The sequence below is a fragment of the Archocentrus centrarchus genome, unplaced genomic scaffold (assembly GCF_007364275.1).
Source record: "Archocentrus centrarchus isolate MPI-CPG fArcCen1 unplaced genomic scaffold, fArcCen1 scaffold_48_ctg1, whole genome shotgun sequence".
Lineage (NCBI taxonomy): Eukaryota > Metazoa > Chordata > Actinopteri > Cichliformes > Cichlidae > Archocentrus > Archocentrus centrarchus.
In genome coordinates, this window is record NW_022060272.1 from 1,146,346 (window position 1) to 1,168,618 (window position 22,273).

Sequence of the window (22,273 nt, forward strand, 5' to 3'; positions counted from 1 at the left end):
AACACAGGAATTTCCCAACGTTGGTATAAATAAGGTTCATCAAAGGAAAGCTGCTAATCGGATCAGAAATGCGTCCATTTTTAATAGAATACTTTACCTTAAAATGGGAATAAGGATGGGATGCAGGAATTTGTTTTGGTCTTCAGAAAAGCTTGGACTGTCCCTGCATAGAAGTAAAATAAACACAGTTACAAATATATAGTGTATTTATGAAAGGACGGGGGTCTGAGGCCTCTCTTGAGTGAAATCAGACAAACATCCTGCTCCAGAAATGTGAAGACAGCATCAGCTCAGTGAATCTGGTGGTGTTTCCATCCAGTTCAGTTCAGCTTTCACGAGGTCTGTTTGAAGTCTTTTTCCTAAAATGGAGAGGTCAATGCATCATTTGCACACGACACCATTTCTCCTTTCCCTGCAGCAGTAGAGACACACTGTGACCACAGCAGAAATCTGGATCTTATAGTCTTTATTTATAGCTTTGGATTTTTGTCTGTGAGAAGAAAAAACAAGCTTTTTTTCCAGATTCAGCATGCCTGTATGGATGTGTTTTTCCTGTTAGAATCATCTGAACGCAGTGGCAGTTGTCAGGAAGAAGCGTCTACAACAGTCCATCTGAAGAAAATCATATTGGTGATGTTTGGGAAAATGAAGATGTGTAATCCTGCTGAATGTAACCTGGTGCTTCTCGGTGTGATGGGCTCTGGGAAATCAGGTCTGACTTTCAATCCTTCTCTGCAACAACTGTTTAGAATTTCTCTTTTTTTTAAAACCTCTATTTCAAACTTTGGGCTGACTGAAAAAGGTTAAATTTAATATACTATTATAATTTCCTAGCTTGTACTTGTAAATTCATCATTTTGACTAAAACCAGATGACTTTTCTCTGTTGACAGTGTTTTAGCAACTTTATAAATCACTGAGTTACAACTTCAACAACATGACTGCATTAACACCAGACAAACCGGGAAATTTCTAGTGCACTAAATGAATGATCCCTGTTTTACTAAATGTTTTAAATTGTTTTTATTGATTTTTCAGAAGTAAGTAGCATTAAAGAGTATTAAGATAAGTCAGAACTTTTGAGAGGAAGTGTTTTTATGCGATAGTCAGTTCGATAATTCCCTGTGTGGTTTTTATTTAGGATTTTCCCTCTAACCTTAAATGTGTTTGTGTAGCAGTGGCTTTCTCAGGACCCTGACTGACCCGCGTCCCCTGAGGCTCTGCAGTGACTCCCACAGATGATCTTATAACTTTGTTCTTGTTTTACAGCGCTGACAGTCAAATTCCTCACAAAACGCTTCATCACTGAATACGACCCTAACCTAGGTGAGACATCCAGAACAAGACAAACAATTTAGCCAGTGAATGGTGAATAGCAGTGCATTATTATTTACTGCAGGATGAAAGGAGGAGAAAATCTTTACTATTACTATTGCATTTAAAGGGAAATTTCCACCCAATACATTTCCCCCTATTACTCTAATATGCATATTGTGTCTTGGAAACCACAGCTTCAGCATATTATGTGTATTGTTGTTTGTATTTAAAGTTCTAATTTATTTCAGCCTTTTGTGTTTCCTATAAATATGACTTTTATTATGTTTCTATGGGACATGCTTTCACTCTTCACTGCAGTTCAGGTAAGGAGACCCCTGCCCCCATGCTGTTCTGGAGCAGAAAACACTCAGAATTCAAATTTAAAGTTGAAAACATCACATTTTCATTCATTCTTTTACTTGCTGTATAGCTTCTCTGCTGAAGGGATATATCTCATATGTGAGACCTGTTGATCCATACCTAACCTAACGGTCATGCACGGCTGTGTGGCATGCAGGATCTGGACCTAAATGCAAAACACAGGAGACAGGAAATAAACTCAAAAAACTCCAAAAAAAAATACAAAATAAAGGAATCCCAAAACTAGGAGCACAGACGCACACAACCACGAGGGATGAGGGAGGACGTGACATTGAACTAAGACAAACTGAGGGAATAAGTACACAAGGTGATGAGGGCAAACAGGAGTAACCTGTGAGCACAGCTGAAACTAACTGAGACTAACAAAATAAAACAAGAAAGAACTGAGCACTAGTTAGTGGGGTTAGGTTAATTGGTGATTCTAAATTGCCCATAGGTGTGAATGTGAGTGTGAATGGTTGTCTGTCTGTCTGTGTTAGCCCTGCGACAGGCTGGTGACCTGTACATGGTGTACCCTGCCTCTCGCCCTATGACAGCTGGGATAGGCTGTCACAGGGTGAGAGGCAACCCTGAAGAGGATAAGTGGAAGAGAATGAATGGATGGATGGAACTGAACATGGGAACAGAAACATGGACTTGACACAGATGACACAGGAGGGCAGGAAAACAAACTCAGGGAATGAACTGTAATTACAAAAGGAGACAGACACCATCTCTATTTTTAAGATCAGGCTTCAAATTTTCCTTTTTGATCAAACTTAACTGTGGATCAGGTGACCCTGATCCCTCCGTTAGTTAGTGTTTCTTCTTGACTCACCTCTTTTTACTCTGCCCCTCCCTGAGTTATGCTGGAGGTTTCTTCCTGTTAAAGAGGAATTTTTCATTCCCACTGTTGCCATGTACTTGCTCATAGGGGGTCGTTTTAATTGTTGGGTTTTCTCTGTAATCATTGTACATTCTTTACCTTACAATAAAAGGCGCCTTGAGGTTACTGTTTGTTGCTATATAAATAAAATTGAATTGAATTGAACTGAGACAGAATCACGACTGAGAATCACATCATGATGAGAAATAAGCTAGAGGAGGGGTGTCAAACTCAATCACAGGACGAGCTAAAATTGAAGACACAGTCTAATTCCCGGGCTGAACAGGATTCAAAAAAATTATTTAAATCAGTAATATGAATTTGAATGGCCAGAAAACAGCAACTTTTTTCTCAACACAATAAATAAAATATGAAATGATATTTTTCTTCAAAAATAACATCAGGAAAAATGAAAATATTTCAAGCTGATGAATAATCGAAACTTTTTCAGGTAAAAACTATGATGTGAATTTCTGCAGTTCACAGTCAGAAAAACGCTGCATAAACTGTGCACTGTGACCAGTTTCTCAGCAAAAAGCGCAGCTGGAAACACAGCGGCGGAGACCTGCTCTGATTTTCTTTTTTGGCAATCACATACATCCCTGTCCCATCACTGAATCTGCAGGTTTAACGCATTGAGATGCTTCATTGTGTTGCAGAGAAAGGCAGACTCACACAGCCACCTTTCATCCCGGAGCCCTGCCGAGTCTTTTCCTTTACTTTCATGAGCTTGACAGATTTCCTCAAGCAGCTCATCACACTTGTGTGATAAGACGTCACCAAATTCAGAAGCTATTTCATCCAGAAAAGACCAAAACTGTTGGTGATTTAAACCTTTGCATCAGCTCACCTGTGCAGGTCTCCCTCTGCATCTTCTCCTATAGTGGTCCCACCAATCTCCTCTTTTCTCTGCACATCGCAGGTGAGGAAAAGAGACGGTTTACCTGCGATGTCAGTGATCAGGTCCTTTGCCTGTTTGGAAAAATCCCTGTTTTCCACTTTTCGTTTGGCCATTTTTGGGCATCAGGCAGCTTAAATGTTACTGTAAAAAAGTGCTTCAATCACATCTTGATTGCTTGATTTAAAATCCTCAGCGGTGGCGCACAGAGTCAAAATTACAAATCATGCGTCGTGGCAACATCACTCTCTTCTTATTCGCAGCATCAGTGTTGCATTTTGCTGCCATATCTTTCTGTTCTTTATAGACCTCTGGTATTCAGTCTTTGGATGATGCCTACGGCTGCTCTCAATTGATCCATTTTAAAGTAAAATGACATGTGAAATTCCCCCTTTTATGTGAGTGCACTTAAAGCAGAAAGCCTGAATTAACAAAGAAAGTTGACAGCCACTGTCCTGATACCCGCTGTCTCTGACTGTGCCTTGAGCTTTTGTCAAGAAAGAAAATGCAAAGAAAACCTGGCTATGTTAAATTTCCCTTTTAGAATACTGATTAGGTGCAGGTGAATATGCAGATAGTCATACAACCCGTATCCAAAGACAGACAACCTTCACGCAGTTGGCAACAAGCCAAACCCAGGCGGTTTATTTCTCTCTTAATTTTCAGTCAGACTGAAAACAAACATTTAAAAATGGTCAATTAAAAAGATTTTTAGAGAAAGCTGCAAGAAAATCCCACTGTTTCACCCAAAATACTGTTTTGTGTGAGTTTGCATTTCCCAGAATCTCTACAACAGGGGCAAGATTAACATAGATAATCAAGATTGTCCATAGATTAGTAGACAGATTAGTCACATTAACGGGAAAGACAGCAGGCTGAAATAAAGTGAAACTGTAAAACACTACTCAACAACACAGTACACAGAACTGACATGTGACTTTCAACAGCAATGAGGCCTGATGTAAATGACATTTATTATTTCACACAGACAAACAATAATAATAATAAATAATAAAATAAAATAAAATAATAAAAAAAGAGAACACAAGCTAATGGAGGAGAGCTTTTTTATAATTAAAACCATTTCATGAAGTTGAACTGCAGAAATATTTCACTGGTTTGGTTCTTCTTTAAGTTGTTAGTTGTGGTTTTCAGAATATTCACATGTTTACTCGAACTGTGTACTTCCTTCACTGAAACAGAAAGTCTTTGGATACGTTTGTAAAATAGTAAATGTAATTCTGTGTCTTTACCTATGTAGAAGACATCTATTCATCTGAAGAGGTTGTGGACCAGCAGCCAGTCATGCTGAAGGTCATGGACACCTGTGACCAGGTATGAGACAAAGACACAGAGACGAAAGGAAGAAGCAATAAATTGCAATTAAAAGAAAAGTAATAATAATAATAATAATAATAATAATAATAATAATAATAATAATAATAATACATTGAGTGGCTTAGCTGTGAGATTAGCATTAGCTTCCAAAATTTTTCTGCAGGTATGATTTTACCACCAAATTGATGAAAATTCATCTTCTTTCTCAAAGCCAACAGATGTGCACTTTTTAATCTGAAAAACAGAAACTCTCTTTTTTTAATGTTGCTCCTCTGATTACATTGTTAACACACACACCCACACACACACACACACACACACACACACACACACACACACACACACACACACACACACACACACACACACACACACACGCACAAAAGTTTACATACAAAATTTACACGATGCCCAGAAATATCTCTGATTTATAAACTAAAAGCTATTCATAGTTTATCAGCATAAGGTGTCAAAACTTCAAAATAAGAGCCTTCTACCTAGTTTTTGGCAGCAGTTCCACTTCAGTTTCTCCATAAATAATTAAAAAGTCTAGTTAATTATTGCACTATTTCTGTTAGCAACACTTTTTAGACTCTAATAACAAAGCATCTCACACAGTATCACACAAAGGCTTGTTAAACAATGAAACAACTGTGTGTGTTTGCGTGCGTGCGTGTGTGTGTGTGTGGGTGTGGGTGCACTATATTCGTAGGATGGTCCAGTGAACAGTGAACGTTATCTGTCATGGGCTAATGTCTTCCTGGTGGTCTACAGCATCGATAACATGGAGAGCTTTAAAGGCTGTCAGCTATACCTACAGACACTCGCCTTACACAACAAAACCTTCAGGCCACAAACTCCCATCATGCTCCTGGGCAACAAGCTCGACATGGACAGATACAGGCTGGTATCTGTGTGTGTGTGTGTGTGTGTGAGTCTGTTTCTTTGCAGCATGTGTCTATTAGTTTAATGTCTGTTTTACTGATATTAGCAGAATGAGGGAATATTTGGCTGTTTATTAATTTGAGGCTGTGTAAAACACGTACAGCTTTTCTAATGAATAAGATGTGAAAGTGGATTGGGTGCCTACTAACAATTAAGCTAAATTATAGTAAAAAAGAACAGAAATCACATCAAATAAAATCATGATTATGATAGATCTTCCTCAGTCAGAGTTGTCTTGAACTGTACAGCTCTGCTCTACTGTTCATACGGATGTTAGATTTTTACAGTGAATGCATGTAAAAGCTGATTTCTCCTCTCAGACAGGTGAGTCAGTCTGATGGTGAGGCCTTGGCGTCTCGTTTTGGTTGTTCATTCTTCGAGGTGTCGGCCTGTCAGGACTTCCACGCTGTACAACACGTCTTCTACGAGGCAGTGAGGAAGGCAAGAAGAGGTGGTGCCTGTGGCTGCTTGGTCCCAGCCGTCTATGCCAGCGAGGACAAAGCACTTCTTGGTGTCCCCTCCTTTACTACTCCATGTTACAAAGAGTTGCCAGTACCTGCCACTGCTAAGCTGATCACAGTGAAGACATCCAGAGCTCAGAGCAAACGGAGGGCTGCCACACTCACCTTACTCAAAGGTTTCAAGATATTTTGACACCTTCTGCTGCATGTCCTTTAAAACTGTGAAAGACTCATAATCCCCCCATATACTGTAGACATGAGAAGCTGCAACCTACGCAGACATTTGGCAGATTAAAGAGAAAGCCGGTGGAATCAATGGAAACTCGTCTCTGAATAGAAAAACCTTCTTCATTATGTGTTCAGATTTTAGTTTTTGTCTCCTATGACCTCCTTAGTGGTGTCACATGTCCACTGAAATGCTGGATAGATAAATCAACCATTATACAGGTTTACATTGTTAAAAAATCTTCTCTTGAATAATACAGAGGGTTTGTCTGCCCTTCACTATGGATACTAAGTAGCAGCAGAAACATTTTGGACATTTGGTAGCACATATGCAGAAAATGCATGTAGAGTAATATATATTGAATATAGAGAGAGCTACAGGCCTGATTTTAGAAGAAAACAATATAGCGAAACTAAAATAAAACACATTTGCAGGAGGTTTTAAGGACAACCTGATGACAATGAATTAGAATGGTCCAGCCTATAAACAATAAAGCATCACTCTGAGACAGGATGTTTCTAAATTTAGAGATATTGTGCAAATGCAAAAAAGCAGTCCTACATATTTGTTTGATATGTGCATTGAAGGTCATATCCTGGTTAAAAATGACTCCAAGATTCCTCACAGTGTTACTAAAGGCCAAGGAGATGCCATCCAGAGTAAGTATCTGGTTAGACACCATGTTTCTAAAGTTTTTGGGGCTGAGCACAATAATGTCAGTTTTAGCTGAATTTAGAAGCAGGAAAGTAGAGCTGGGTATCATCTGCATAGCAATGAAAATGTATGCAATGCTTTTTAATAATACTACCTAAGGGAAGAATTTATAATGTAAATAGAACTGGTCCTAGCACAGAACCCTGTGGAACTCCATAATTAACCTTAGTGTGTGAGGAAGACTCCCCATTTACATGGTGTTTTCCCTTTCTGCCAAGTGCTTGCTTTTTCAGAAATTGATCAGAAACAACGCACTGTGATTAAGTGATTTATTGTGATTTACTTGTTGCAACTTTACAGCTCACCAAAGTTTAAATCTTCATAAACAACTCAAGAGGAGCATTAGTAATTGAGCCATAAGCAGGGGCAGAGCTTCTGGCCCTGCTTATGACTTACATTCAGGAACTACTTTTTCTAGAATAATTTTTCAGCAAACCATTTTTCTGCAGCTTTTGTTCCTACATGAACACATTTGAACAACACAATCACCCACTTAGACTGTAATTATGTTATGAGCTTTATTAAGATTGAATAAAGAGGAACTTTAACAACTGCTCCAGATTTTTTGTTATCAGTTGAGATTTCAGAAAATTGCTCACTCCTTATTTGTATGCTGAAGCCATGCGTGTGTAAGCAAATAAGAAACAGTCATCAGAAAAATATTTTTAGCAATTATCATAGCAGAGAAAAAAGTAACATTGGTTTCATTATAAAAAATGAGCCAAGTCTTGCCTCCTCCTCATTGCTAGTTACAAGCTAATGTTATTCACTATGACCTCTTGACCCTGTCATCTTCACTTCATCTTGAGACTCAAGCTCAGCAGCTGCCACTTCCAGTTTCTCCTCTTCCTCTTGTTTCTCATTCTCTTCAGGATCTGCATACAGGCAGGAGGTGTTGCCATCTTTCCATGTGACCACAATATTTCCTGCTTTGAGCTCACTTGTGCCACTGTTGGACGTGTAAAGCTTGTTTCCCTGCAGCAGCATGTCTAATGCTGGGTTTGGGCTGTTTTCACTGAGCAGCTCCTGATCTTCACTTTTCTGAAACAGAGATGCTGCAGCCTTGTACTTAGCTATCTTCTTTCTGCTCCTGCATGAGTTAGTACAGGAAACTATGTCACTCAGAAACCTTTAATATGATATATGATACATTCATTCGCAAAGACATAGTGGCTAAACAACGACAGGTCATACTTATTGGCCACAGCTCCCATTCCCAGCAGAAGAAAACCAATAAGAAGGCAGACAAAGGCCAGTCCCAGCAGCACAAATGTCCACATCTTTGCTACAAAAGGACAAAGACAGTTCAAGAGAATTGTGAACCTTTCTTTAATAGATCGTGTGCTAAATAACTGCATACATTTTAAATAAGTGAAAAAAAAACAAACCTTTGACTTAAGAAGTCTTCCTCTCTTCCTCCTCTGAATCTGATAAACCATCAGGTAATAAACCTACAAAAATCACCTCCCTCTTTCTCTTTTTTGACTACTGACAAAAATCATATATACACTGCTGAAGTTTGTGAGTTGCCAAATCTGTAAATGAACAATATTTTCTGAAAGTTGCAGCTGTTCATCCTAACAGCCTAGGGAGTCATGAGTAATTCTGACCAGAAATCTTCCTCTGATAAGCAGCACAAAGGTGAGATTTAAAATTTACCTTTTTGCAAAAGCACTATGTTTTAGTTCAAGATGAGGAAAGGCTTTCAGCTTAAGGTGTTTCACAGAACAGGCTGGCCTAAGTACAAATGCTTTTACACTACACATCTATTTGGATGAAATATTTTAGCAGGAGCAGCACTTACGGTCCTCGGTGCGGTAGTACCACTGGAGATACTCTCTTTGTTCCTTTGTCATAGCTGCCAGCTTTTCTGTCTGCTCTTCTTCATCTTCAGATTGGGCTGAATCACCAGATGCTCTCTTGAGTCCTTAAAAAGGACACACAGACAGACCCCACTGAGGCTGCGTTTGTCAAATATACCACTCTTTATTATGTCTCTGCATCAGTGACAGCCATGATTGGAGGCCTATGTCGTCAGGTTGTTCATCTAACACACTCTGATGAATGAATACCTTTGAAGGAAATATCTTCAAATCTGGCACAACGTGGCCTTAGTGATAAACTGACAAGAGTTTGTTGGTCAAAGTTTGAGGTCACTGTGATCCCACAAAACACACACTTTAAGAATTCATTGTAATGAATAGTAAATGACACCTTTCTATTCAAGTTTGAGCACCGGGGAGTGATCCACCAATCTTCCAATTACTAGATAACCCATTCGACCACCTTAGCCACAGGCGTGCGCTAATGAATTTCCATTGCATTTCAGATGGAAATATTTTTTACTGCAATTAAAAATTCATTAATATGTACCATAACAATGTTGGGAGAAGTTGGTTTAGATAAGATTTGTGAGGGAAATGCACAAACAACAATGTTTAAAGCTGTTAAAACTAGCTCCACCTTTATCATTTGAAGAATGAAAGTGATAAATAAACATACATAAATAAATAATAGATTTTTTTCATGCAATTACAATGTTGCACTTTTATTGAAGTGACAATTTAAATTTGTCTGAGCTCCTTCTAACTGTGAATACATCGTGTATTGCTCAGTGTGAATAGTGCTCAAAGAAATTTGGACAACAGAAATTACATTTAATAGAGAAGCTTGTTTGTGTTCGTAATTATTGAGTCTTACTGAGCTTTTCCTGGCAGATGTCCCCCTCATCCAGAGATCTCCACTTTGAGTGTTTGCTGTGTTGTGTGAGGATCACATGCTGGCCGTTGTGTGACAGAAGCATTGATATCTTTCTACTGATGATTCTGTCCCTGTCACAGTCCCACATTAACTCTGCAGCATCCACCTCAGGTCCACGGCAAGTCTGGGTCCTCACTAGCTCTCTTTGTTGGGCTGACAAACACCTGGATGTTGCGACGCACATCAGCATGCCTTCATTGATCCAGATCCACTGCTGATATTCAGAGTCTAGGTTGCACTTCTTCAGATGGACTTCACCTGTATCTGCTGACTCTTCCAGACACAGGCTGTGCTGGGTGTTGTGCATCATGAATGCCCTCCCCCCTGCATGTGACAGCTTTAGATTTACAGATGCAGTTTATAAAATCAGTTGTAAAATGAATAAAGGACTAAGTTACCTGACAGGAGAAGAAACAGTAAGATCCCGGCATGAAACATATCTGAAGAAGACAGAGCTTTGTTATCACAACAAGGTCATTCTTTAAAATATGAAAAAAAAAAACCCAAACTAAACAAATAATGCTTACACTGCACTGTATACAAGGACTGGTTCTTATACAGAACTTCTCTATCTGAGCACTTAAAGCATTTTATACAACATGCTTCATTCACCCCTTTATACAAGCATGTTATTCTTAGTCTAAGTGCTTTCTATCTAACAGTCACACAATCACACTTTGATGAATACATTGCGAGCAACTTTGGGTTCGGTATCTTGCCCAAGTACACTTTGGCATGCAGACTGGAGCAGCCAGCAATCAAACCACCAACCTTCCACAACTCCGTATGGGATTTTTAAGTATCATGTCATGACAATACTGTTATGGCTCACAAGCTGCACTGTAGCTCACAAAAACGAGGTGGCCGTGGCTCACGCAGGGTGGCTTTGGCTCAGGACACACAGCAGGTCATCTACTATTGGGTTGGTGGTTCGATCCCTCAATTGATAAGATTGTGTGTGAATGTTAAGTAGACATAGAAAAAAGTGCTTGTATGCATGGGTGAATGAGATGTGTATAGAGTGCTCAGGTAGCATAAAAACTGGTATATAAGAACCAGTTCATTAAAAAAAAAACACTTTGAAGTGTTGTTTAATTAGCACAGGGAGATGCTACGGCTCTATTAAGACCTGCACCTCTACACTCCTGAACAGTTTTTATCCATGTGACATAAAGGAACTGATCTCTCAATAAAAAGATGTCCACTCCCCCTTTTTTTTTCATGCTCTTGAGACAACCATGATCTAGATCAGGGCTCTTCAACTCCAGGCCTCGAGAGCCCCTGTCCTGCAGGTTTTAGATGTGTCTCTGCTTCAACACACCTGAGTTAAATATAGAAGTCATTAGCAGGACTCTGGAGAACTTGACTGCATACTGAGGAGGTAAATCAGCCATTTGATTCAGGTGTGCTGGATCAGGGACACATCTTAAACCTGCAGGACAGGGGCTCTCGAGGCCTGGAGTTGAAGAGCCCTCATCTAGATGAATAAGAACATCTGAACAGACAGATACAACTACTATACAACTACTGCGAAACTACTTTCAATCTTATCATTTGTACAAAGATGTCTTGATGCATGCTAGTTCCCTAGCTAGTAGTAATATATATATATATATATATATATAATTGTAATTTAAGGGTAATAAATGATTGGTAATGATAATTAATTTTATTCATAACAATTTTTTACTTCTTTGTCCCTTTTGCCCTCTTTAGGTACTTGTATCAAACAACCCAAAATGTCTTGTTTGTCTGCGCAGTTTGTGTGCAACGAAGGTCACGAGCATGTGCACATTCCACTTTTGGCCTTGATGTTTAGTTATTATTTATTGTGTGAAAAGTAGTTTAGCTTTAACAAACAACAGCACATATCTATCAGCTGTTTGTCCACATGAACATTGCAGTGTTGCTTTTGTTGTTGATATCTGTTTGATCATTTGTCTAAACATAACTGCAGAGGTTTATTTCAGCGCAGGACTGGATCACTGCCTTAGCTGCATTGTTCAGTTTCAACAAACGTTGAAAACTTGATAACTCTGATAAAATGTGTCCCTCTCCTCAGAGCTCAGTTTGTAGCACAAACAGAAATAAGGCTTTAATAATGTTGAGCGACCGTGAACAGTGAAGCTGTGAAACAACTTTCCCCATCGCAGGAAACTGCTGGTTACACTATGTAAATAACAAGAAACAGTCAATATTTACTCATTAACTTTATCATGCATTTATTTACCTTTATTTTACTACTTATTAGTGTACTTACTTCTGTGTTGTTCCATCGCTGGCAGAAACAAGAAGGAGAATGTGTGTGTGTGTGCTTGTGTACAATGTAGACAGAAAGTTTTGAGAACGTTTCAAAGTCCACGGGGAGGAGTCTGTACAACATTTCATTACTCCTCCTTCTTTTTTCTGGACATCGATTGTGTTAAAACCCATTAACGCAAACACTGTGATATTTTGTGCTAAATAAAAGTATTATGTAAAGCTGATGCTGAATTCTTTCTGAACCTGTTTACTGTTCTCTGTCATAATTCAGCTAGTCATGCTGTTCTCCTAATGTGTTTACACTATGACATTAATGTGGAACTCGTTCTCACAAAGGTGCTACAAAGTCTTTAAAACAGAGTTCAGATAGTTTCATTTCAGGTCTTTGACCCTGTTGCATAGTTACTGTTTATACAGCCTCGTAATAACCTTGGCTTTCCTGTTTGCAAAGGTGCATGACTCATTGGTCAAACCTCTGGAGGCTATAAACTTTTAGCTGTAAAAGGATCTCATTTTTATAGCACAGGTGTGGAGAGGTGAATAACCTCTTTTTCAGGACATGAAAAAAGAGGATATGTTCACGTGTATCTGAAAATATTCTTGATGTTACACTGATCATTTTGAATCAGAGAAATCAACCAGTCTCAATGCTAGAAATATGCATATCTTGTACAGTGTTTCTCAGTTTCTTGGACACACAAAATGTTTGGATATTTTGTCAGAATCCAGAATCTCTACTTTCAACTTTCAAGATGCATTTCCCAAAATGCATGTATGCATGTATACATGTAATAAAGTACTGTCTCCAAAAACCTGTAGCTCTAATTAATGTGTCAAAATGATGTCTTTGTCACCAAAATGTTACTTTGTAATATTTTGTAAAACCACAGAAGTCAAAATGTTTGGATATTTTATCAGAATCTAGAATCTCTACAAATGTATCCTTTATCGTCCAACACATTTCCACTAAGCCGCAGATTATTTTATATAAAAATAATATATAAGTGAAAAAAAACAAACTTATTTTTTACAGGTAGTTCCCCCAGGACACCATCCATCATCTCATTAGGAACCCTGATATTGGCAGGCATGCATACAAGCACACGGGGGCCATACAAACTGAAGTACCAGCCTGCTGCATAATTTTTCACTTTGAATTTTGGGTTGTCCTTGGATAGTGAGAGGGTCTCTAAGGAAGGCACAGACAGTAGAAATGAAGATGGGATGAAGTGACAGAAGAAGGCAAATGTTCTTCATATGAAATAGAAAGAATTTAAAGTGTGTGTATATATATATATATATATATATATATATATATATATATATATATATATATATATATATATATATATATATATATATATATATATATATATATATATATATATATATATATAATTTTGCAGAATGAAGTAAACTGCATTAAGGGGGAATCAGGCTGCTCTTTTGGACAGGACTTGATCTGAAAAGGAGGTATGACTGATGGGACTGGGCTGGTGTCTGGCATAGAATCTTGAAGGGTCTTGAGGCTGAAACAAGACAACAAATCAGCTTTGGGATTCTTCTGAAAGGCATCGTTATAAAGGCATTCTCTTCAGGGGAAGACAAGAGTCCTTTATTTATGATGGCAATGGCAGCTTCACTGTCACATAATACAGAGATGCATTTGTACTGACAATTCTGACCCCAAATGTAGAATGGCATATATATTTCAGAAGGGCCTGAGGATCGAGACAGAGCTGAACGTTTTGGTTTGCGTGCTATTGTTCACTTGGCAACTGCATGCAAACCAGTTATCCTAATATTTCCCTCCAAAACCTATAGATGGTGCTGCATTCATGTAGAACTGGAGAGAGCTGGAAGCAACTACAGTGATATCATAGGAAAAAAAAGTACTCCACTTGTTGAGCAGCAAAGATCAGAATCTTAAATGTACTGTGTTTTTGACACCACTGAATGGGGAGGGGGAACTTGCAGTGCCTCCTCAGGAGTGCTTCAAGGGGCTTTCATGGTGCACTTTACACTTGAGCAATCTCACTACGATATTCTACATTCAGCCTTTGACCAAGTGATAAAAACTGACGCACCCTGATGCAGCTCTTACATATGTAAGTGCTGCATTTTCACTGATTAGGGATAGATTGTATAGACAGTGACGTGACCTTACAGCTGGTCATATGAGAGATGTGAGAACTCTGGACCACATAATGATCTTATTTTATTGTGCAGGTATTTGGGGGATATGCACTGCTGATGCACATCCTGCCATGAATGATAACTGCTTAACCACCCAGCCAATCCAAAAACACCTTTGTGCTACGAATTTAGATGTGATTTAAATGTATTGTATGGACCTCACTGAGATACTGTTTTATATTGTGGACTATGTAAAGCAACATCCTAAGGCAGTGTCCCTGCATAACATTTTTGTAAAGCGTGTAGCACAGACTCCCCTAAAAAGATTCTGACTAGCGAGGCCACAGTGTTGATGCCATGCACATTAAATAAACTGTATGATTTAATGGTTCTTAATTTTGTTCAGATGAGCATGTACCTACGCTCCCTCCCAGACTCACAGCCAGGTTGAATGTCTGTAAAAGACCTTAAAATCCATAGTCATAAATAGAATTATTTTAGACTGCTCTCTGAATGTTAGATATCGTGCATTTCATTTATTCTCTTTAAAATTTCATGCAATTATTTTAACCATTAGTATTACCTTAGTTGGATCTGTTTTTATACTAATTGTTTAACTGTGTTCAATTTGTTGGTTAAATGTCCTTAAACCAATTTGTAACCCACAGTAATTCCTAATTCTGTAACTGAAAGAGTTTCCCACCCAGGCCGCCCGCACCAAGTTTTCCTGTTGTCCCACCTCACACACCTACGATGGATTGCTTGTCTTTCCAAAGAATAGGCTCTGTTAGAGCGCATCAAGCTTCAAATACACAGGAAATGAATCAGGACAATGGGTAACAGCCAGCCTCCCCAAAGGCTGAGCCCCCTGCACCTGTTCCTGTTTCCAGGGTGGCAGTACTGAGTCCTCTACATCAGTCCCAGCCATAAGAGGAGTCGGCCGTAGTCCCTACATTTAGAGTCCCTACTCTCACCTCTGCACTCCTGGATTTCCTTCTCTCTTGCTGCCTCCTAGCACTCCTTTCCCCTCTTCCTTTGTCTTTGGCCAACAGTAGCACAGTTTTCACTGGCACCCTGTTGACCAACAGCACCAGAGGCAGTTGTTGTGAATCCAGGCCCCAACTAGTCTAATATGAAAATATCATTCTTTGTGATCGATTTCTAATTTGAAGGATAAAATTCAACGGTAAGTTTAAATACTGAAATTTTCATTTTGATCATGATTTTGGCTGAAATAATTTGGTTTAAGGTGAAGGAAAAGTTTGGAGAAAGAAATGATCTGCTCATGTTTCCAAACATATGAGCTCATCTGTGAAACACAGTGGAAGTAATGTCATGCTTGGGCTTGCACGGCTTCATTAATCTTCACTGATTTCACGCATGATGGCAGCAGAACAGTGAACTCAGAAGTCTACAGAAACATTTTGTCTGTCAACTTAAAGAAAGTGTTGGGTGTCTGTGTTCCTTTTGGCTGAAATTTCAAACTCAATTAAAACCAAAGCCCCCCCGCCAAAATCACTGGGATGAGCAGGTTCCAGTGCAGGCTGTTTATTACACATCTTGGTTACACAAAACAAAAAGCAGACAGTAACAGAATTAAGACTAGATTACAAACACACACAAAGACAGAAACAAAGAGACGGAGAAAGATTCAGCCAGGAAGAGAAGAAGAGGACAGGAAAGGGAAGAGCAAAAGAGTAAGAGCCACAAAGAGCATGCGCCTTATTTTATATCTTTAAAACTGGTAACTGCCCACTTGCCTTGTCCCCTCCTAATTTATATAAAGTGTCATCCCCTGAAACCTGACCAATCACCTTTGGGCTCCACTAAAAAGTTCCACTCTCCTTTGCGCAGGTCCAAAGACACAGTTCACCGAGGCTTCTCATAATCTACAGTAGAGCTAACATCTGTCAATATGAAAGACTTTGCCCCCAAAATACTCCCACTGACAGCTTTTCTAAAACTTCCATTATAAAAAACTCATTAGGGCAGTTTTATCTAAGTACACAAAATTATTATTATTCATATTAAACAAACACAAACCCAAATAAACCCAAAATTCAAGGGACCACTGTCTGAAACAACTTGAAGTTTACCAAAAAAGGTGATATAGTGTTCAAAATGAAGCTTCTAAATATAGTGGTTTTAATAGGAGATAAAAGCGAGGCCCTGAGCATCCAAGGGAGTGAATATAACAGGCCTCAGTTCTATCCTACTGATCTAAAGCATAGTCTTCATTAATCCAGTATGTGTGTGACTAATGTAGGTACTAATAAAGGATACAAAAATAGTAACAATAAAATACCAATATCAAAGTGATAAAAATTCCCAACAAAAGACGCAACCAAACTGACTGGGAGAGGCTTCATCATTCAGCAAGCAGATGACCCAAACACAGAGCCAAAACTGCTGAGAGTTCATCAGGAAGTTGAAGGTTTTACACTGGCCTAGTCAATCTCCACTTAAACCCTGTAGAGCATTTTACCTGCTAACAAGGAGACTGAAGGGAGCACCCCAAAAACAAAAATTGAAAGAGGCTGCAGTGGATGCCTGGAAAAGCATCACAGAAGAATGCAAAAGTTTAGTGATGTCAGTGGGTCACAGGCTTGATGCAGTTATTGCAAGCAAAAGATTTACAGCTAAATATTACATCTTATTCATTTGAATCTATTTCAAGTTTATCTGTTCAAACACTTTTGATCATCTTCTGAACTGTATCAGATCCAAATGTAAATACCTGGAAATAAATGCTGAGATGTTGACCTTTTCCAGCATATTAATTATTTGATGTCAAACCCAAATTTTCAGTCAACTGTAAAAGGACAGGCCTTCCTGTTCCAATACTTTTGGAGGGGAGTGTATGCTGCTGGTCTCTAGCCACATACATAAAACCAGATTGGTAGGAAGGGAGATGTCCTTCCCGGCCAGTGTATTCAAATATGGTGGGGGAACATGGCAACTTTCACAGAACGGCACCTGCTCCTACATATTTTTAATTGATTATAAGTTTATGAGAATGCATTAAAAAAACAAAAGAAACTGTTGGCTTATAGAACTCCACTGTCAAATTGTACAATATGTGATATATTTGAGAGGAAAAGAATTCAGCTGCAGGTCAACCATCACTGAGCTCATACTTATTTTTTTACAAGTGCCAAAAATTGAAAATCTGTCTGAAGCACTCTGTAGACTTTATGCAGTCAACACACAAACCAAGTTTCAGAAGAATTGCCCACAAAATAAGGGACTGAAGTTAAACCTCAATCTACAGTGTTGAAAATTTTACAAATTCAGAAAAAAATAAAGTGAAAAATCAGAAATTAATCTACAGCATTCTGTGTCCAGAGTATCTGCATCAAGTTTCAGAAGATTTTAAATATAAATGATCGAGAAGTAGCAAATTCAACCAAAAGTTGATGGACGCTGGATGGCTTGGTACTGGATCAGCTCCCCTGACTGTCGTCCCCATCAACAGCGGAGCTAAAAACTTGAATTATTCATCTACCATCAAGTATTTTGATGTAACCTGAATATTAATACACTTTAGTTTGTCTGTTGAAGGAAATGTCTTAAAGCAAAGAAAGGTTTACCACAGGCCCATCAATTAAAATAAAATCTTTATTATCCACATCTGAACACAACATTTGCTCTCCAGTAACTGGATGGACTATAACTGTAGATAAGCAGGTGTTTATCATGTTCAAGTCATACTCAGGAAAGGAGAAAAAACAGGATGAAGTTTTGAATGCATGAATCAAAAGCTCAGTGAGAATACCTCCTGCTTGCTTTTATGTATAATGTGCCTTTATGGCATTAAATAAGACAGGTAAAGACAACCAAAAGAGCAGATGTGCCATCATGTTTGACTAAGCTGATGAAGAGAAGCAAACTTTCCAATACCTCAACATGTTCTTACTAATACACCTGAATATTCCTTTATCATGCTTGTGACAGACTGACAACTGTAGTACAAAGCCATCTCAGTCTCTTGAGTGCCTTTTATCCCACTATGACTGTGTCTTCATCTGGAAACTCGTAGTAAGGTACCTCCAGGTTCAGGGGAGCAGGGCCTTTCCTAATGCGGCCAGAGGCATCATAGTGTGAGCCATGGCAGGGGCAATAGTAACCTCCATAGTCACCGGCATTGGCGATGGGTACACAGCCCAGATGTGTGCACACTCCCAGGACGATGACCCAGGTGGGATTGATGACTCTGTCCTTGTCATGTTGAGGGTCTCGCAGCTCTGTGAGGCTGACAGCAGCCTCTGTAGCAATCTCCTTCTCTGTGCGATGACGCACAAACAGTGGTTTGCCTCGCCACTTGAAGGTCATGTTCTTACCTTCAGGGATGTCACTCAGCTTGATTTCTATCTTGGACATAGCCAGGACATCAGCCGAGGCACTCATGGAAGAAACAAACTGAGTGACCACCGTCTTGGCAGAATAGATACCCACCACAGCTGTGGCTCCAGTGACCAGGTAGGAGAAGGTTCTTCTGGATTCACTGCTCTCCTGGGATGACTTGCTGGGGTCAAGCACCTCAGGACGTCTGTAGTCGGAGAAGTCTGGTACTCTGATGTCTGTATGGGCGAATCTGACTCCTGCAGAGCCTGCAAAAATAAGAGCTGCAAGTTAAGACTCCAGATAGATTCAAATCGGATGAAACTAAACTACAGACTATTCAAGTATTTGTTAAACACACTTGCCTCTCCAGTGAGACTCTGCTGCTGTCCAAGGCAGCTGAGTTGGAGTCCATCAAATGGTAGGACAATAGACATATTGGAGAAGGCACTAAATGATATCAAGGACTAACACAACTGTGACCTAAGCAGTTTTTACCAAGCAGTAAAAGTAGTTACTAGTTCCAAATGAGTAACCGTGCCTCTCTTACAGTTACAGAAAAGTGGCCAGGATGCTCATTCAGACATGAGGCTGAGACCCTGTTTACATGAGAACATTTTCGGGGCTTTTGGGACGTTTGTTTACACGGCAATGCCGTTTTGAGTCCCTGGAAAGGGCACAATTTGAAAACACATTCCAGAGAGGTGACTGTTTTGAAATGGTCTCCATCTCATCAGGGAAAAAGCGGGTTTTCCATAACAGGAGTTGTGCTGCTCACTCTTTTAAATTTGAATACTTGCACATCTGCTACACCATCTCCAGGATCAGCAGAGATGCATTTTTTACATGCACCAGATACTGAGAGGCCGTATATGACAGAACACACCGCCAACTTGTGGCCTGGCATGGAAACTACAGCGCTTTCAATATCTCTTGCGGTTCTGCATGAACGGCAATAATTTTTCAAACATTGCCGTCAGCATGCGTTACTTTTTGAAACTGAAAAATGAAAAACACTATAATTTCCAGCAAATCATTCATGTAAACAGTACCTGAGATGTTCTGTCTTTTTCTATTGACTTTTTCTTGGTATAAATATGCTGTACGTTATTAAACTTTAAAAAATTTTAAAAACAATATTTAGTAATAAGGGCTCTAAAAATTATTCATTTTTAGTCTGTAGATTATTGATTTTTATAATTTAGTAGATGAGTATATTGTGGTATTTGAAATGTTTTCTATGGCAGATCATCTCTACTGCAAAACACAACGGGTTAAATATAGTTTTATTTTAGTGCTCCTTTGTCTATGTGAGGTCGTGTGACCAGGGACAACTGTAATTTGTTTTTTTTTTACAGTCTCATTTAAAATGCAGCCTACTTTAAGTACAATAATTTTTTTTTTTATATAACACCAAATCACAACAACAGTCGCAGCAAGGTGCTTTCTACTGTAAGGAAAACACCCTACAATAATACAGGGAAAACCCATCAATCAGAGGACCTCTTATGAGTAAGCACTTGGCAACAATGGGAAGGAAAAAATGGAAAAGTTACAATAAGACAAAGAAAATTCAAAATAAATTTGACCTACTGAATCTCAAAAGTGCACTGTACAGTATTAATACTGCTGTAATTCTAATCATGCTACTTAAGATTATATTTGTATATGGTAAAAATATATTTCTAGGTCTCCATTCTCCATTCTATTTCCATAAAATGTGTGCTTCTTGAAAGTGAACAAGTCATTTTCTTTATCTTTAATGGTTCATATAAAACACTGAAGACTACTTCAAATTAGATGGACCTGCAATCTCTTGGATCAAGTATGGTCAGAGTGATGAGTAATAGCTTGTCAATCAAGGCAATGCTTAGCTTGTTTATCAATTCAATCATTAAATCTGTTCTACTTTCATTGTTATTATTATTAAATTGATTTGAATCCATCTAGCTATAGTTTCAAGTTGGCATCTCTGCATATAACCGTCACTGAAATCTAAATGTGCAGGTGTAGTCATGCCCAAGGTGCTGCTGACTGGACTGGTCACAAAGTGTGCATTCAGGACACTGCGAGGACGAACACACAGATACAGGGGAGCACCGCTCATGCGACACACACGGTAATACATAAGCCTCTAAACGCAAGCTTTTGTAGCTCATGTAAAAATACACTGAGTCGTTGTGAGTCAACATGAGCTGTGAGTATCGACCATTAACGTAACGCTTACCTCAACCTTAGCTGCTAAGGCTAAAAAGGAGGCTTGCTAACGACCTGTATCAGCTTCTATCAACAGCCAGCTCTGGAAACGCAGCAGTAGAAATCTCGAACTAATATAACGGCTTACAGGCTGTCCACGGTATCTGAACTCGCTTTTAAAAACAAAAAAGTTGACACAGGCGATTGCAAACGGTCAATGACAACACTTACCATTGATGCTAACTGTCACAGCAGGGCCTGTCTTTGGGCTCTGACCGTTTAGCGACTCCCGGCACAGAAACTGTTTCTTCGGGTTCAATAAAATATTCTCTCCCTTTACAACAACCCCAGGTACAAGAGCTTTCAAGGGCCCCGACACCGCAAAAGCTGTAGCCTGCATATAAGGGGAAAATACCCCTGACCGGGCAGCTAGGGACATCATGTTGAACCACTGCTCTAACGACCTTGTACGCCGTAACTGCGCACGCGTCAATTTGGCGGAACTAAGTGCGTAATTACGTCACATATAACAATTACGTTGCTGTGACCAAAGCGCTTTTACAGGGTTGTTCCGGCTGTCGGCACGAACCTAGTGATAGTGACAATTCAGTTTGGAGCGGTACAGGAATGCTTTAAAAAATTTGAAAATTGAAAACTGAAAATACGGAAAAAATACGGGAAAATAAAAATACGGGATGATGCCGGGGCAGAGGGGTAAAATACGGGAATTTCCCGGCCAAAACGGGATACTTGACAGGTGTGTGTGTATATATATATATATATATATATATATATATACTTGGCAATTTTCTTGTTATTTTTAATCAGAGATGGTTTTAATGTAATGCTCAGACTCCTTCTAAAAGGTAATAAACAGACTAATGACTAAATTTGGCTTTGAGGTAGGTCATGGTACTTTCCAAAAATAATTCAAAGATTCATTAAAATAAGATAAGATAAGATAAGGTTTATTTCTCACATGCACAGTTATAAACAGTACAATGGACGATGAAATGTATTTTATGTATTCAATATATGTACTTGCAGCCGATAATGAGTAGTAAAAAATATATATAAATAATAAGATTTAGAAGAATAAAATTAAGTAATTCACACTATACACTATACACAATATACACTATACATAGAATAATATATTAATTTACATTGTGCAATAATAGTAAAATAATGTGTAGTTTTTTATGCTTGTGAAAAGTATATTTTTCTAGCACATACACAATTATCAATAATGTATCAAGATAAATCTTTCTAAAATTTGCTAAAGTAGGGCCTTGCCAGAAAAGGTGCACCAAGCCTGTTTATATCCCCTTAAATGGAGCTACATTTGCATGGAAAAATGCATTTGTGGCTTGAGCCGTAGAGTTGAGTATGTGGGTTGTGACTGCCCATGAAAAACTTGAGAAATCTCTGCCA

At 38.8% G+C, this 22,273-nt stretch overlaps 3 protein-coding genes across 4 annotated transcripts; 1 reads left to right on the top strand and 2 right to left on the bottom strand.

Annotated features, from left to right (window-relative positions):
• Positions 1 to 449: 449 nt before the first annotated feature.
• rasl12 (RAS-like, family 12) lies at positions 450 to 7,329 on the top strand. Its single transcript, XM_030725125.1, has 5 exons — positions 450 to 712; positions 1,269 to 1,325; positions 4,722 to 4,795; positions 5,511 to 5,701; positions 6,064 to 7,329. Exons 1-5 carry the CDS (start codon positions 538 to 540, stop codon positions 6,395 to 6,397), a joined length of 831 nt encoding a protein of 276 aa, XP_030580985.1. The 5' UTR covers positions 450 to 537; the 3' UTR covers positions 6,398 to 7,329.
• Positions 7,330 to 7,399: 70 nt separating this feature from the next.
• Positions 7,400 to 12,267, bottom strand: LOC115777299 (uncharacterized). Of its 2 annotated transcripts, none has more exons than XM_030725159.1 (6): positions 12,165 to 12,267; positions 10,303 to 10,344; positions 9,845 to 10,228; positions 8,949 to 9,071; positions 8,339 to 8,429; positions 7,400 to 8,234 (listed from the first exon to the last, which is right to left on the bottom strand). In XM_030725159.1, the coding sequence occupies exons 1-6, from the start codon at positions 12,178 to 12,180 to the stop codon at positions 7,907 to 7,909; spliced, it is 984 nt and encodes a 327-aa protein (XP_030581019.1). In that variant the 5' UTR covers positions 12,181 to 12,267; the 3' UTR covers positions 7,400 to 7,906. The 2 variants fall into 2 exon arrangements, with proteins under 2 accessions (XP_030581019.1, XP_030581018.1); XM_030725158.1 differs by having other exon boundaries at positions 7,400 to 8,237.
• A 5,635-nt stretch (positions 12,268 to 17,902) lies between these two features.
• uqcrfs1 (ubiquinol-cytochrome c reductase, Rieske iron-sulfur polypeptide 1) lies at positions 17,903 to 21,332 on the bottom strand. The gene is made up of 2 exons (XM_030725170.1): positions 21,071 to 21,332; positions 17,903 to 18,912 (listed from the first exon to the last, which is right to left on the bottom strand). The coding sequence occupies exons 1-2, from the start codon at positions 21,279 to 21,281 to the stop codon at positions 18,302 to 18,304; spliced, it is 822 nt and encodes a 273-aa protein (XP_030581030.1). The 5' UTR covers positions 21,282 to 21,332; the 3' UTR covers positions 17,903 to 18,301.
• Positions 21,333 to 22,273: the final 941 nt, after the last annotated feature.